General features: G+C 38.5%; 1 protein-coding gene across 1 annotated transcript in view; it reads right to left on the bottom strand.

Moving 5' to 3' along the window:
• Positions 1-6,146: 6,146 nt before the first annotated feature.
• Positions 6,147-12,979, bottom strand: part of LOC134343938 (phospholipid-transporting ATPase ID-like) — a 146,497-nt gene continuing 139,664 nt past the window's right edge. The window contains exon 28 of the mRNA XM_063042898.1: positions 6,147-11,102. Coding sequence (XP_062898968.1) covers positions 10,863-11,102 — 240 coding nt within the window. The 3' untranslated portion in view covers positions 6,147-10,862. The remainder of the gene's footprint in view (positions 11,103-12,979) is intronic.

The raw sequence follows: 12,979 nt of genomic DNA, 5'->3' as shown, positions 1-12,979 counted from the left end.
TCGATTTTCGATGTTGACTGAGGACTGGGCAAGGTTTTATGGAAGATAGGCAGTTGCCATGCTGCAAGTCTCCCCTCTCCATGCCACCGATGTTATCCAAAGGAAGGGCACTAGGACCCATACAGCTTGGCACTGGTGTCGTCACAGAGCAATGTGTGGTTAAGTCCCCTGCTCAAGGACTTGTTTCAGTATTCACCTGTAAGAGGTACCTTGATGAACGTGAGGTCAGTGTGGAACAGGTTGATAACCTGGAACATGTCGAGGTGAAGAAAGAGGATGTTCTGGAACTGTTAGAAAACATTAGAATAGATAAGTTTTCAGGCTGGATGGGATATACTCCAGGTTACTACGGGAAATGAATGAAGAGATTGCTGCACCTTTCGCAATGATCTTTGCATCCTCACAAGCCACATAAATAGTAGCAGAGGATTGGAGGGTGGCAAATGTTTTTCCTTTGTTCAAGAAAGATAATATAGGTTATCCTGGAAATTATAGACCAGTGAGTCTTACGTCAGTGATGGGCAAACTATTGGAAAAGGTTCATAGAAACAGGATTTATGAATACTTGGAGAGGTATAGTCAGCATGGTTTTATGAGAAAGTGACAAAGTGACAAAAAAAAGGTAGAGGGATGGATGTGGTGTATATGGATGTTAGAAAGCCATTTGACAAGGTTCCCCAAGAGGCATGGGATCCAGGGAAACTTGGTGGCATGGATTCAAAAGGCTGAGGGTGGAAGTAGATGACCGCATTCTGTCTGGATGTCCATGATGAGTAGTGTCCTACAGGGATCTATTCCGGGACTCCTGCTGTTTGTGATTTTAATAAATGATTTGGGACAAGGAAGTGGGAAGGGTGGTTTAATAAATTTGCAGATGACAGAAAGGTTAGTGATGTGGTGGATAGTGTGGAAGGTTGTCATAGGCTACAATGGGATAGTGACAGGAGCAGAGTTGAGCTGAGGAGTGACAGATGAAATTCTTTCCAGTTAAGTGTGAAGTGATACACTTTGGAAGGTTAATGGCAGGATTCTAAGCAGTTTGGAGGAATAGTGTGATCTTGGGGTCCAAGTCCGTATGTCACTCAACGTTGCCACGCAATTTGTAGGATGGTTATGATGGTGTATGGGTTGTTGGCTTTCATTAGTCAGGGCACTGAGTTCAAGAACTGCAAGACAAGTTGCAGTGCTATTAGACTCTGGTTAGTCCATACTTGGAGTATTGCATTCAGTTCAGGAACTTTGTTATAGGATGGATCGAAAAGCTTTAGAGGGGATGCAGAGGAGATTTATTTGGATGCTGCCTGATTTAGAGAGAATATCTTGTGAGGAAAGCTTGAGCATGCTGGGGCATTTATCTTTGGAGCAAAGGAGTATAGTAAGTGTCTTGATAGAGGTATGTAGGATGATAAGAGGCATTTTCTTTTTCCCAGGGTGGCATTGACTAAACTGAGGGGGGATAATTTTAAGTTGATTGGAGGGAAGTTCAGGGGGGTGGCAGATGATGGGTTTTTTTACATAATGGTAAAGTGCACTGCACTGCTGGGGTAATGGTAAAGATGGTAAAGGCAGATACAAATAGGGATATTTAAGAGACTCTTATATAGATGAAACAAAAATGGAGTGCTACAGTATGTGTAAAGGAAGGGTTAGATTGACCTGGAATAGGTTAACGGGTCAGCACAACATCGTGGGCTGAAGGGCCTGTACTGTGCTGTACTGTTCTATGTTTCTGGTTAGATGCCAATCATCAACATTTTCCTGATGCAACATTCCTGAAAACACTAATTTTAATCAAGAGTTTGAACTATTTCAATATCTCCTTGTTTTTATATCTAATTTCAGCAGTTGCAACTGACACCAGTTTCTGCTCTAGCTCCATCTACAAATTTGCAGAGATACCACTACGTGCCATATCTCAAATAAAAATGAGAGAGTACAGGAAGGAGATAGCCTAATGACATGGTGTTATGATAACACTCTTTTCCCTCAGTGGCAGCGAAACAAAAGAGCTGGTCATTGATTTCAGGAACTTGGGTGGTGCACAGGCTCCTGTTTACTTCAGTGGTGCTGAGGTTAAGAGTGCTGAGAGTTTCAAGTTTCTAGTGTGACGAGAATACACATAAAATTAAGATGTTTGCTGGCCTGGGTTAGCATCAGTGACATCAGCAAGTGGTCTGCCACCTGCCCTCAGGGGAAGGAGAGATAAGGAACAATGGAGCAGTGTCTGGAGATGTGTAATGAAGGGACGTGGGAGAGAGAGCTGTCTGGAGCGGCTCCCCCTTTGAACCCTGAACTGTTTGAAGTGATGGACAGGCGATACCCCAGCAGGGGGATAAAAAGGGACCAATTCGCTAAGGCAGGACACACGCCACCCGAGGTAACGAGACCCTGGAAGCGGTACACCTCTCACGAGTTGGTGAGAAGTATCGGACAACGCACAGGGTGGAAAGGTACGATCAGCGGGAACCCGGTGTGTGTCCGCCCTTGCCTGGGTGCCGGGTTCACTGCAGAGGATCAACCGCATCTGGAGGGGGGGTCACAGTCGGTGACCTCAGGTGACATCACCAAGGACCCGCCCAAAAGCTGCTTGTGAGCCATCTCGCCGGTCTGTGAGTGAAGCAGTGTCTGAATGATCAGTTGTTCCTGTTCTATTTCTCTCTCCCCCCACGTTGTCCATCGCCATGGCAACGATTACTGCGAACTGAACTACTAAACTGGACTGAACTTTGAGTCACTTTGAAATTTGGTCATTTACCCCTAGACAACGATAGAGCTTGATTGATGCTGTTATCTTAATTCTGTGCACATGTGTGTTTATCATCGCTGAACTGTTGCATTTATTATCCTTTCGATTACTGTGTTGCTTGTTTCTTTAATAAAACTTTCTTAGTTCTAGTACTCCAGACTCCAACTGAGTGATCCATTTCTGCTGGTTTGGCAACCCAGTTACGGGGTACGTAACACTAGGAGTGAACTTCACCAATAGTTTGTCCTGGTCTAAACAAGCTGACACCACAGCCAAGAAAGCGCAGACCTCTACTATCTCAGGAAGCTGAAGAAACTTGGCATGTCTCCATTGACCCTTAACAATATTTATTGATGCTCCATATCATGACCTGACATGGCAACAGCTCTGCCTGTTACTGCAGGAAACAGTAGACAGTTGTGGACACAGCTCAGTACTTCATGGAAATCAGTTTTCCCCTCAATGGATTCTGTCCACAGTTCTAGCTGCCCTGGTAAAGCAAACAGCATAATCAAAAAACCCACCCATTTGGACATTGTCTCTTTCCTTTCCCCCTACCCTGCATAGGGAAGAAGATACAAAAGCCTGAAAGGACAGACCACCAGTCTTAAAGAAAGCTGTTACAATTGAATGGTTCCCTAGTACAATGTTATCCCCCTCATTATGACCTTGTACCTTGTTGTCTTCCTGCACTGCACTTACTCTCAATCTGTAACACTTTATTCTGCTCTCATTGTTTTGCCTTGTATTACCTCAGTGCACTGTTCTAAGAACATGATTTGCACGAATGGTACGCAAGACAACTTTTTCACTGTACCTCGGTATATATGACAATAATAAACCAATCTACTTTTCAGGGTTTGCATTTGTTACCAACTATAATTGCATGTCTGTATATACAATATTCTGCACATCATTTTAATTTTCATGATCTCCCTATTTCATTTCTTCATAATTAAATAGCATTTATTTGTTCGACGAACTTCCTATATTCTTCTACAGTGTCTCACTGTCCTTGTCTCAGTTTATCAAATACCTCAGACTGGTGACATTAAACTGTTGCAGTTGCTAATCCCATATGTACGTAGTACTTATTTACTGTACTGGAAACAATGGAAATCCATAAAATCATGGGGTCCATTGTTACATACCCCGTAACTGGGTTGCCAAACCAGCAGAAATGGAACGCTCGTTGGAGTCTGTGATTACTAGGAACTAATAAAGTTTTATTAAAGAAATAAGTAATACAGTACACTAATCGTAAGGATATAAATGTAACAGGTTAGCAATGATAATACACACATATACACAGAACTAGGGTAATAGGAATCAACCAAGCTCTATCACAGTCTAGGGGTAAAATGATCAGTCTTAAGTGAAGCAGAGTTCAGTTCAGTTTAGTGCAGTTCGAAGTAATCGCTGTTGTTGTACTGTTGGTGTGAGAGACAGAGAGAGAGAGAGAGAGAGTGAGAGATGCAGTTGGTTTCGGGCAGACCTTTTGATGTCTTCTGATCCCGCTGTGGTCACCGACTGTGACCCCTCCATTCTGGATACGATCGTTCTTCCGCGGTGAAGCCGGCACCCAGGCAATGGCAGACACAAACTCTAGGTTCCCACCGATCGTACCTTTACACTCTGTCAGCCTCTGACCAATTCCTGCGAACCGGTCCTCCAAACTCTCACCAACTTGTGGGGGCACACTGCTCTTTCCAGGGTCTCGTGGCGTGTCTCATGCCTTAGCAAACCTGCTCTTTTTATCCCCCTGCTGGGGTATCACCTGTCCAGCAAACTTCAAACAGTTCAGGTTCAAAGCAAACGGTCTGTCAATATCTGAATTGTGTTTCTTTCTCGTTAATCTCTCTCTTTTCTCTTATTAGCATTTTGAATGTTTCTCCATTGTCTTCCGTTATCTCTCTCATAAGCATCATCCGTCCGGTAGCTCTGCTTGGCGTCACACATGACACCATGTACATAGATCTTTAAAAAATTAAATATAGGTGCAGAAAAAAAGCAAAAGTGTCAGAAATATAAATTCCAGCTTAAACCTGTGTCCTTTTGTTTTTGATACCCCTACCATGGTTAAACATTCTAACTATCTATCCTATCGGCAGCTCTTCTTTTTACAGTATATACTTCTGTCAGCTCACACCTCAGCCTCCTTCACTCAGAAATAATAAACCCAGATTACTCAATCTTTCCACATAATTTAAGCCCTCTAAACTTGGTAAATTTCCCATGGACTCTCTTCAGCACAACTACATGCTTCCAATAATATGACAATCAGAACTGCACACAATATTCCAATTGTGGCCTAACCTACATTGTGAAGTTGCAACATAATGTCCCAACTTTTATACTCTCTGCCCTGATCTACACCAAACACACCATATGACTTCCTGACCACCCAATCAACTTGTGTTTCCATTTTTAGGGGACTGTGGACTTGAACCCTGAGGCCAACATCAGTATATTACCGTTAACTGTTAATGCCTTACCTCTAATATGACTTCATAAGGTACATCTCCTGGTACTAGTCAAGATTAACTTCCATCTGCCAATGCCGCACCCAACTTTCCATCCCATCTATTTCCTGCTGTAGTCTTAGATAAATCTTCCTCATGATCCACAACACCACCAACTTTCATGTTATCTGCAAATTTATTAATCGTACCTCCCACATTCGCATTCAAGTCATTATAGCATATTACAAACAAGGGTCTCATCATCGATCCCTGCACTACACCACTGGTCACATCTATCAACCAGAAAAACATTGTCCCACCACTAAACTCTGCCTACTATCACCAAGGAAATTTTGTATCTAATCAGCAAATTTGCTTTTGATTTCATGTGCCTTAACTTCCAGGCCTGCTTATCGTGCTTGACCATCATAGATACCATCTGCTATCCTTGCCTTCATCAGTTTTCTTAGTTATCTAATTATGAGGGCATATTACCTAAAAACACTGAATTCCTTAAATTCTGAAGAACTGTGGAGGTGGGCAGGGGATTATAGTTAAACTATTTCTTTGGTTTGGAGGCCTAAGAAGATGGCTCACCTAAAAATCAGGCTTGAAGTTAATAACTTTAATTGTTAGGCTTGAAGTTAATAACTTTAATTAGAATGGTTCTGGGTCCTTAGAACTTTATTTTAAAAGTTCTACAGATTTTGTTGATTTCCAAAGCAAAGGCATTAAGGGAGGTCAGCACAGTTAAGTTGAGTTAGTTCACAGATCAGTCACAATCTCAAGTGGGAAAATAACCTGAGTGATCTACATAGCCTACCCCGTTTCCAAACAAGCTGTAACAAAAACTAGAAAATAAAGAAAAGAATAATAAAGAAAACCACTATATGCTTATACTTGTATACAAGACAGTGCATAAATGTACATAACAACAGAAAAATGTTTTGTTAGTTGTGAAGGATTTAATGAAATACAAAAATACACATACAGGACATTTAACATCTTTGGCAGTCACTTCGCATGTACAAAATATAAAGAAAATTCTATTGTAAATATATTTAATGACACCCTTTATTTTAATCAAAATGAAATATTTTGCATAAATCTTATTATTCAAATAAGAAATAGAGCAAGTAATGTCTTTGACATGATGAATTAATATGCAATCTAATTATAGTGTTACCCTATAATCTGTCAAATCACATTTTCATTTATAACTAATTAGAATTCATAAATGTTTTGAATACATCCACATAAAAACAATAAAACAAATTTCTCAAGAAATCAAATCATTAGTTTGGTACATATTATGAATTTATTAAAGGCTTATGCAAAAATATGCAGAATTAAAGCTCTCCAGAAGCAGCTTGATCACAGATTGATCAACTCAGCCAGCTCCCTCAAGGACACTAGCTTCCCCAGCATTGGGGACACCCTCAAAGGGCGAAACCTCAAAAAGTTAGCATCCATCGTTAAGACCCCCCATCATTCAGGTCATGCCCTCTTCTTATTGCTACCATCAAGGAGGTGGTACAGGAACCTGAAGACACATACTCAATGTTTCAGAAACAGCCACTTATACTCCGCCATCAGATTTCTGAACGGACAATAAATCCATGAACACCACCTCTCTATTTTTTCCTCTCTTTTTGCATTACTTATGTAACTTAATTTTTAAAAATATATACTTATTGGAACTTATATATTTTTAAAATTATTATGTAGTGCTGCCACAGAACATCAAATTTCTTGTCATAGGCCAAGGATATTAAACATGACTCTGACTCTGAAACAGAAATTTTTGGAGCATCTTTGTTCTAAATTATACTGTTTTTCTGTCACTTTTTTTGTTTTAGATGCCACTCAGTTGTTTGACTAAAATGATTGGTTGGCTTCAGGTCCCAAGTTGCTAAACTTACTCCAGCAAAAAAAACTTTAAAATGTGTGAGTACAGCAGAGGTGAAAATAAAGTCTTTTGTTTTTCCTTTGGAAAACTGAATTGTGATTAAAAATCCACTTCATAGAAACAAGTGTTTGTTATTTTTAATGGAAAAATTGAGGAAAACCAGAAAGGGACATCAAAATACACATATGAATTAACATGCAGGCATCCCTATTTATTGGTACTTCAAGGGGAAGCTCATGGTGAATTCATCCCCAATACTTACAATGAATTTTCAATGATATAATCTTGGATTCATGATACAATGCCAATTATCATAGAACAGGGTGAATTTAATATATTCTTATCAAGCAATCCAAAATGTTTTTCAGGCTGAGTTACAACAAACTTGACATCTATCTTATAAATATGCCTTCTCATCATTATCCACCAGTATTACAGTGGATTTTTTTTTTCTGTTGACAATGGGTCCAAGTAAGTTTTTGAAAGGATAGACCTAATAATTATTTCCCTAACCATCATTGCTTGTCTAATCCCAAGACCATTAGTCAAATACTGTATAACAAAAGCCAATGAAAATATATTTTGCCTGAAACGAATATAAATGTTTTCATATGTCTTCTGTCAAGGAATACCTTGCATAATGTATAATCAAATGGTGTGACTGCATAATGTATCATCAAAAGGTGTGGTAAAATGAGTTGCAGAAATACAGCAGTCTTTGAGCTAGTGAAATCTTGGTAAACCCACACAATGTTTGGATGTGTTCTTTGTACATTCAAACATGAGTTTCCATTCCTTTTAAAGATAAATATCTTCACATTAAAGACTAAAGCACAAGGGGTGCTAAAATATTGGCAAAATTATATGTAAAGTAAGGTATTTTTCCCCAACAAAAATCGTTATTATTTAACAGCTTTCCTCATTTTATTATATAATTCCACCACGCATAATATTTATTTTTACAATTACCTAATTTATAAAAAAAAAGCATAAGACTGTAAACAAGTTTTTGTATTCATTTCAACATGTACATTTACTTATACACACAGTAAAATTAAATAATTTCCTGGTGATATGTCAATCATAAATAACTCCATTCCTTTTGCATACATTCATATATTTCTGATTTAAATAATTATTAACTCCTTTTTTTCCATGATGTATGTTTTCCCTGTCTCAAATGCGACCTACTCATTTCCCTAAATGCTGAGGTTCTAATTTTCCACATTCTCACCTGGTCAACTGATAAATGGATAAATGTTTCAAAATAACAAGGTAGAAATGATGCAGAACTGATATCTTCAGTGGTTACAATGGATAAATTTATAGCTCGTGTGACTCTGAAAGCTATCAAGATGAAGTGACTGCAAGTAAAATGACAAAATATCTGTTCTTTCCACTTGAATGTGCCTGACCTAATAAATGCTTCCTGAAACTTCTGTTAGTACACCCTATAAAAACATGGCAATATTATTAAAATTCCAGTCAGGCAGCAGGGAGTGAAACTTAAGTATGAAAAATGGGTGGCCAAGGCTTGTGCATAATAATAACCATAATAATGGATCTATGTTAACGACCATCATAGTCTATAAATGTTGACTGATTACTCAGCTCGGTTTGCAAGACTACATGGACTTCACACTGAAGGAAGAAGGACTTAGCTTGGTAAACATATTTATTAGATCACAGTTTATACATGGCAAAGTTTTTAGTGTATTTATCAAAGTATTCCCAGTCATATATTTAGCTGTAATAGAATTTTATCCTTTGTAATGGTGCTTGGGATTGACCAAACTTATATTATTTCATTGTTTTCTCTCTACAGTCAACATGAAGAGATGAGGGAATAATAATGGATTTCAGCTAATACCTCTGCCAGGATTATGCACAATTAAAAAGATATTACAACTGGACATTAGAAATATCTTGAGTTGAAAGTAAAATATTTTAAGTCATATTATAAACTAAACATTTGTATTGTAAAAGACACATTGTATTTTCAATTCAATAATTATATTTCAAAAAAATTATTGCATGGTTTTAGTCCACCATTTAAAGCATGGTATGTTTTGAATGGTTTCCATCCTTTGGCACTAAATTAACAAATCATCATACATAATATTGTATTATATGTCTATGTTTATTTTTCAAATGTCACGGAGAGGAGACTACTTCCTTCAAATTTTGTTTTCATACTTCTGTGATATTCTTGTACAATGTAAACTATTGAATCTATCTTATTGCATTTTATTAAATGGCAAAATCAACCTGACAGTTTCTGGTGATGAATAATGGTCTTTATTGTCTCTTATCCCTCTGATCAGTCCACTCTAATTTTTGCTCCTCTGATTCCACCCAATTACATTCCTCAGATACCATTTCCAATTGTCTATCTGACTGAACCAGACTCCATCTACAATATCTATCTCAGACTGACTCTGACCATTTCTTTCACTGATAACCTTTATCTTTACAACTCACTCTCAATTCTGCCCCTACTACCCAACCCATCTCGATTCTGTCTTGAAGCTCTGTGATTCTCAGCTCAACAAAGTTCCTACAGAAGCTTCACAATGGTGAGTCTGTTGGACAAAATGATATTGTGTGCACAAAATGTGCCATGCCTTATTGAAAATGAACAATGTCTTGGAGACACTTGAAAAATGAAATTTTGTTGTTGGGGAAAACTGACATTAACAAACATTATGCAGCACTAATTTAACATTTTTTTCAGCTTGATATAGTTTCTCATCTCACGGCATTCTCAGTACATTCACAGTGTTGCTGATGTGCTTGAACTTCCATTTAAAAGCTCATCTTAAAATTGGCAAAGGTACCTGTAGCATTAGCATGGATCACCACAGTGCATCTTGTGTCCAATTTATCTTCTCATTTATAAAGTGTAGTTTCCAATTTCTAATACACTCCAGTTTCCAACAAATAAAAGAAACAGATCAATTTTTCTTGGAATAGACAACCATCTTCTAGATGGACAATGCTATATATATTTTAAAAAAAACAGAATTTCCTCAAACACGAGGAAATCTGCAGATGCTGGAAATTCAAGCAACACACACAAAATGCTGGTGGAATGCTGCAGGCCAGGCAGCATCTACAGTAAGAAGTACAGTCAACGTTTCAGGCCGAGACCCCTCATCAGGACTAATGGAAAAAAGAGATAGTAAGAGATTTGAAAGTGGGAGGGGAGGGGGAGACCTGAAATGATAGGAGAAGACAGGAGGGGGAGGGATGAAGCCAAGAATTTCCTCAAATTAACTAGCTCAAAAAATAAATTTATCTCATTCCAGAATAGCTGATGCTTGAATTCACTGAAAACGAGAAATTTTCAGTGAATTAGGTTTAATTGCTGTAATTTTTAATGTGGCTCCATCTCTGTAGAACTTAAAATTTTTAATTAAAAAGATTGAGAATTTGTAAAGATTCTGGCAGAAAACAAGCTTCATTTGAAAACATGTCTCGTTGTGGGTAACACTACATTCTTGCTGTAAATCTTTTAGTTTCAATACTTCCAGTCAAAAAGTCTCTTTGAATTAAGGTATGTACAAAAGAGAAGAACAGGTAAACAGCTGAATATCAATCAGCTTCTGATTTGTTTAGTCTGTGCTGTTGAATAAGAATTATGTGAAAGTTACACAGAATTCTTCACAATTCTCGTAAAAAAAATTTATACAGTCAGCCTATTATTGCAGTATGTACAAATACTAAATTTCTTCTTTAAGAATGGTCATCTCCCAGGCCTCTCAAGCTTTGAATATTTTTCTTCATCAACTTGTGATGATGTGCCAGCCTTTGAAGGGTTAAAACTCCGAGATTTTATTCGCATATTCCTCCCTGAAGTAATCAGTGCACCAAAACCCCTCTGATGAGAAAAAGCATATGCAGAGCGACGTGTACTGGGCCTTCTCAGTTTTGTAGTAATTTGTTTCGGAGGAAGCAGCTTCATTTGCCTAATTTTTTGTTGTAGCTGTAAAGAAAGATGTTCAATAAATTTCCACAAATGACAAGAGTGGGATCATGTTAGAAATTAATATCATGAATTAACAAGAGAGCATGAACAAGGACCAACGACTTCCAGCTTTAAGAGAGATGAGGTGAACAAGAGTTCTGTGGTGTGAATATGTTAGTCATTTAAATATGGTAATAAACTAGACTACATTCATTTTACCAATTATTAGGGTAAAATTAATCCTAAATCATAAGCAAAGTGTGCATATTAAAACCTTTTATTTTCAAACTGTAGTTCAATTTTGTGGAACAGTTCTGTTCTTCCAACTTTTCACAGCTCTTAACAGATTATTACTTAAAACCACAGATCTCAATAATTATCATGCCAGGCTTCATCTACGGTTTTTCTTGCCTCATTGAACATACAGCACTACAGCACAGAAACAGACCCTTTGGCCCATCTAGTTTGAGCTGAACTATTATACTGAGTAGTGGCATCGACCTGAATCTGGACCACAACCCTCCAAACCCCTCCCATCTCGTTCTACACTCTCACCATCCTCTGAGTGAAGAAGGTTCCCTTCATGTTCCCCTTAAACATTTCATCTTTCACCCTTAACCCATGATCTCTTCTTGTAGTCTCGCCCAAGCTCAGTGGAAAAAGCTTGCTTGCCTTTACCCTCTCTATACATCTCATAACTTTGGATACCTCTGTCAAATCTGCCCTCTACTCCTACATTCTAGTGAATAAGTCCTAACCTATTCACAGACATGTATTTGTGAGAAGGGGAAATTTTAAAGGAGATGTGAGAGGCAAGTTGTTGTTGTTGTGTTTTTTTTCCACAGAGTGGGTGGGTGTGTGGTATGAGCTCCGTGGGCTGGTAGCAGAGGCAAATACATGAGGAACTTTTAAGAGATAATTAGATAGACACATGAATGTGAGGAAAATTGAAGCATATGGACATTGTGTAAGCAGAAGAGATTACCTTACCTGGCCATTTAATTACAAATTTAATTGGTTTGGCACAACATTGTAGGCCGAAAGGCCTGTTCCTGTGCTGTACTGTTCTATGTTCTTTCCCTATTCCTCAGGTCCTAAAGTCCTGGCGGCATCCTTTTATATTTTCTGGACAGTCTTTCAATCTTATTGGTATTTCTCCTGTAGGTAAGTGACCAGAACTGGGCACAATACTCTAAATTAAGCTCACTAATGTCCTATACTACTGTAATATAACATTGCATCTCCTCTACTCAATACTTTGATCTATGAAGGCCAATGTGCCTAAAGCTCTCTTTACAACCCTACCAAACCTTGATGCCACTTTCAGGGAATTATGGACCTATATTCCCAGATCCCTCTGTTCTACCACACTCCTCAGTGCCCAACCGCTCACTGTGTGAGTCCTAACCTGGTTTGGCCTCCCAAAGGGCATCACTTGGCATTTTTGTGCATTAAAATTCCATCTTCCATTTTTCAGCCCACTTTTCTAGCTGATCTAGATCCTGGTGCAAGCTTTGATAGTCTTCCACAAGTTTGCTGATCCAGTTTATCATTCAGATTGTAGATATAGATGAAAACAACAGTGAATTCAGCACCAATTCCTGTGGCACCCCACTGGTCACAGTCTCCAGTCAGAGAGGCAACCATCTACTACCACTCTCTGGCTTCACCCACAAAGCCAATGTATAATCCAATATACGACCTCAACTTGAATGCTAAGGGACTGAAACTTTCTTACCAACCTCCCATGTGGGACATTGTCAAATGCATTACTGAAGTCCTTGTAGACAACATCCAATACCTTACCTCCATCAGCAGTCTTAGTAACTTCCTTGAAAAATGCTATAAGATCTGTGTCTGTCTCCTGAGTAAGTACAAATGCAAAACCAGCCATT

The sequence above is a fragment of the Mobula hypostoma genome, chromosome 3 (assembly GCF_963921235.1).
Source record: "Mobula hypostoma chromosome 3, sMobHyp1.1, whole genome shotgun sequence".
Taxonomy (NCBI): domain Eukaryota; kingdom Metazoa; phylum Chordata; class Chondrichthyes; order Myliobatiformes; family Myliobatidae; genus Mobula; species Mobula hypostoma.
This window is presented reverse-complemented; position numbering and strand designations above follow the sequence as displayed.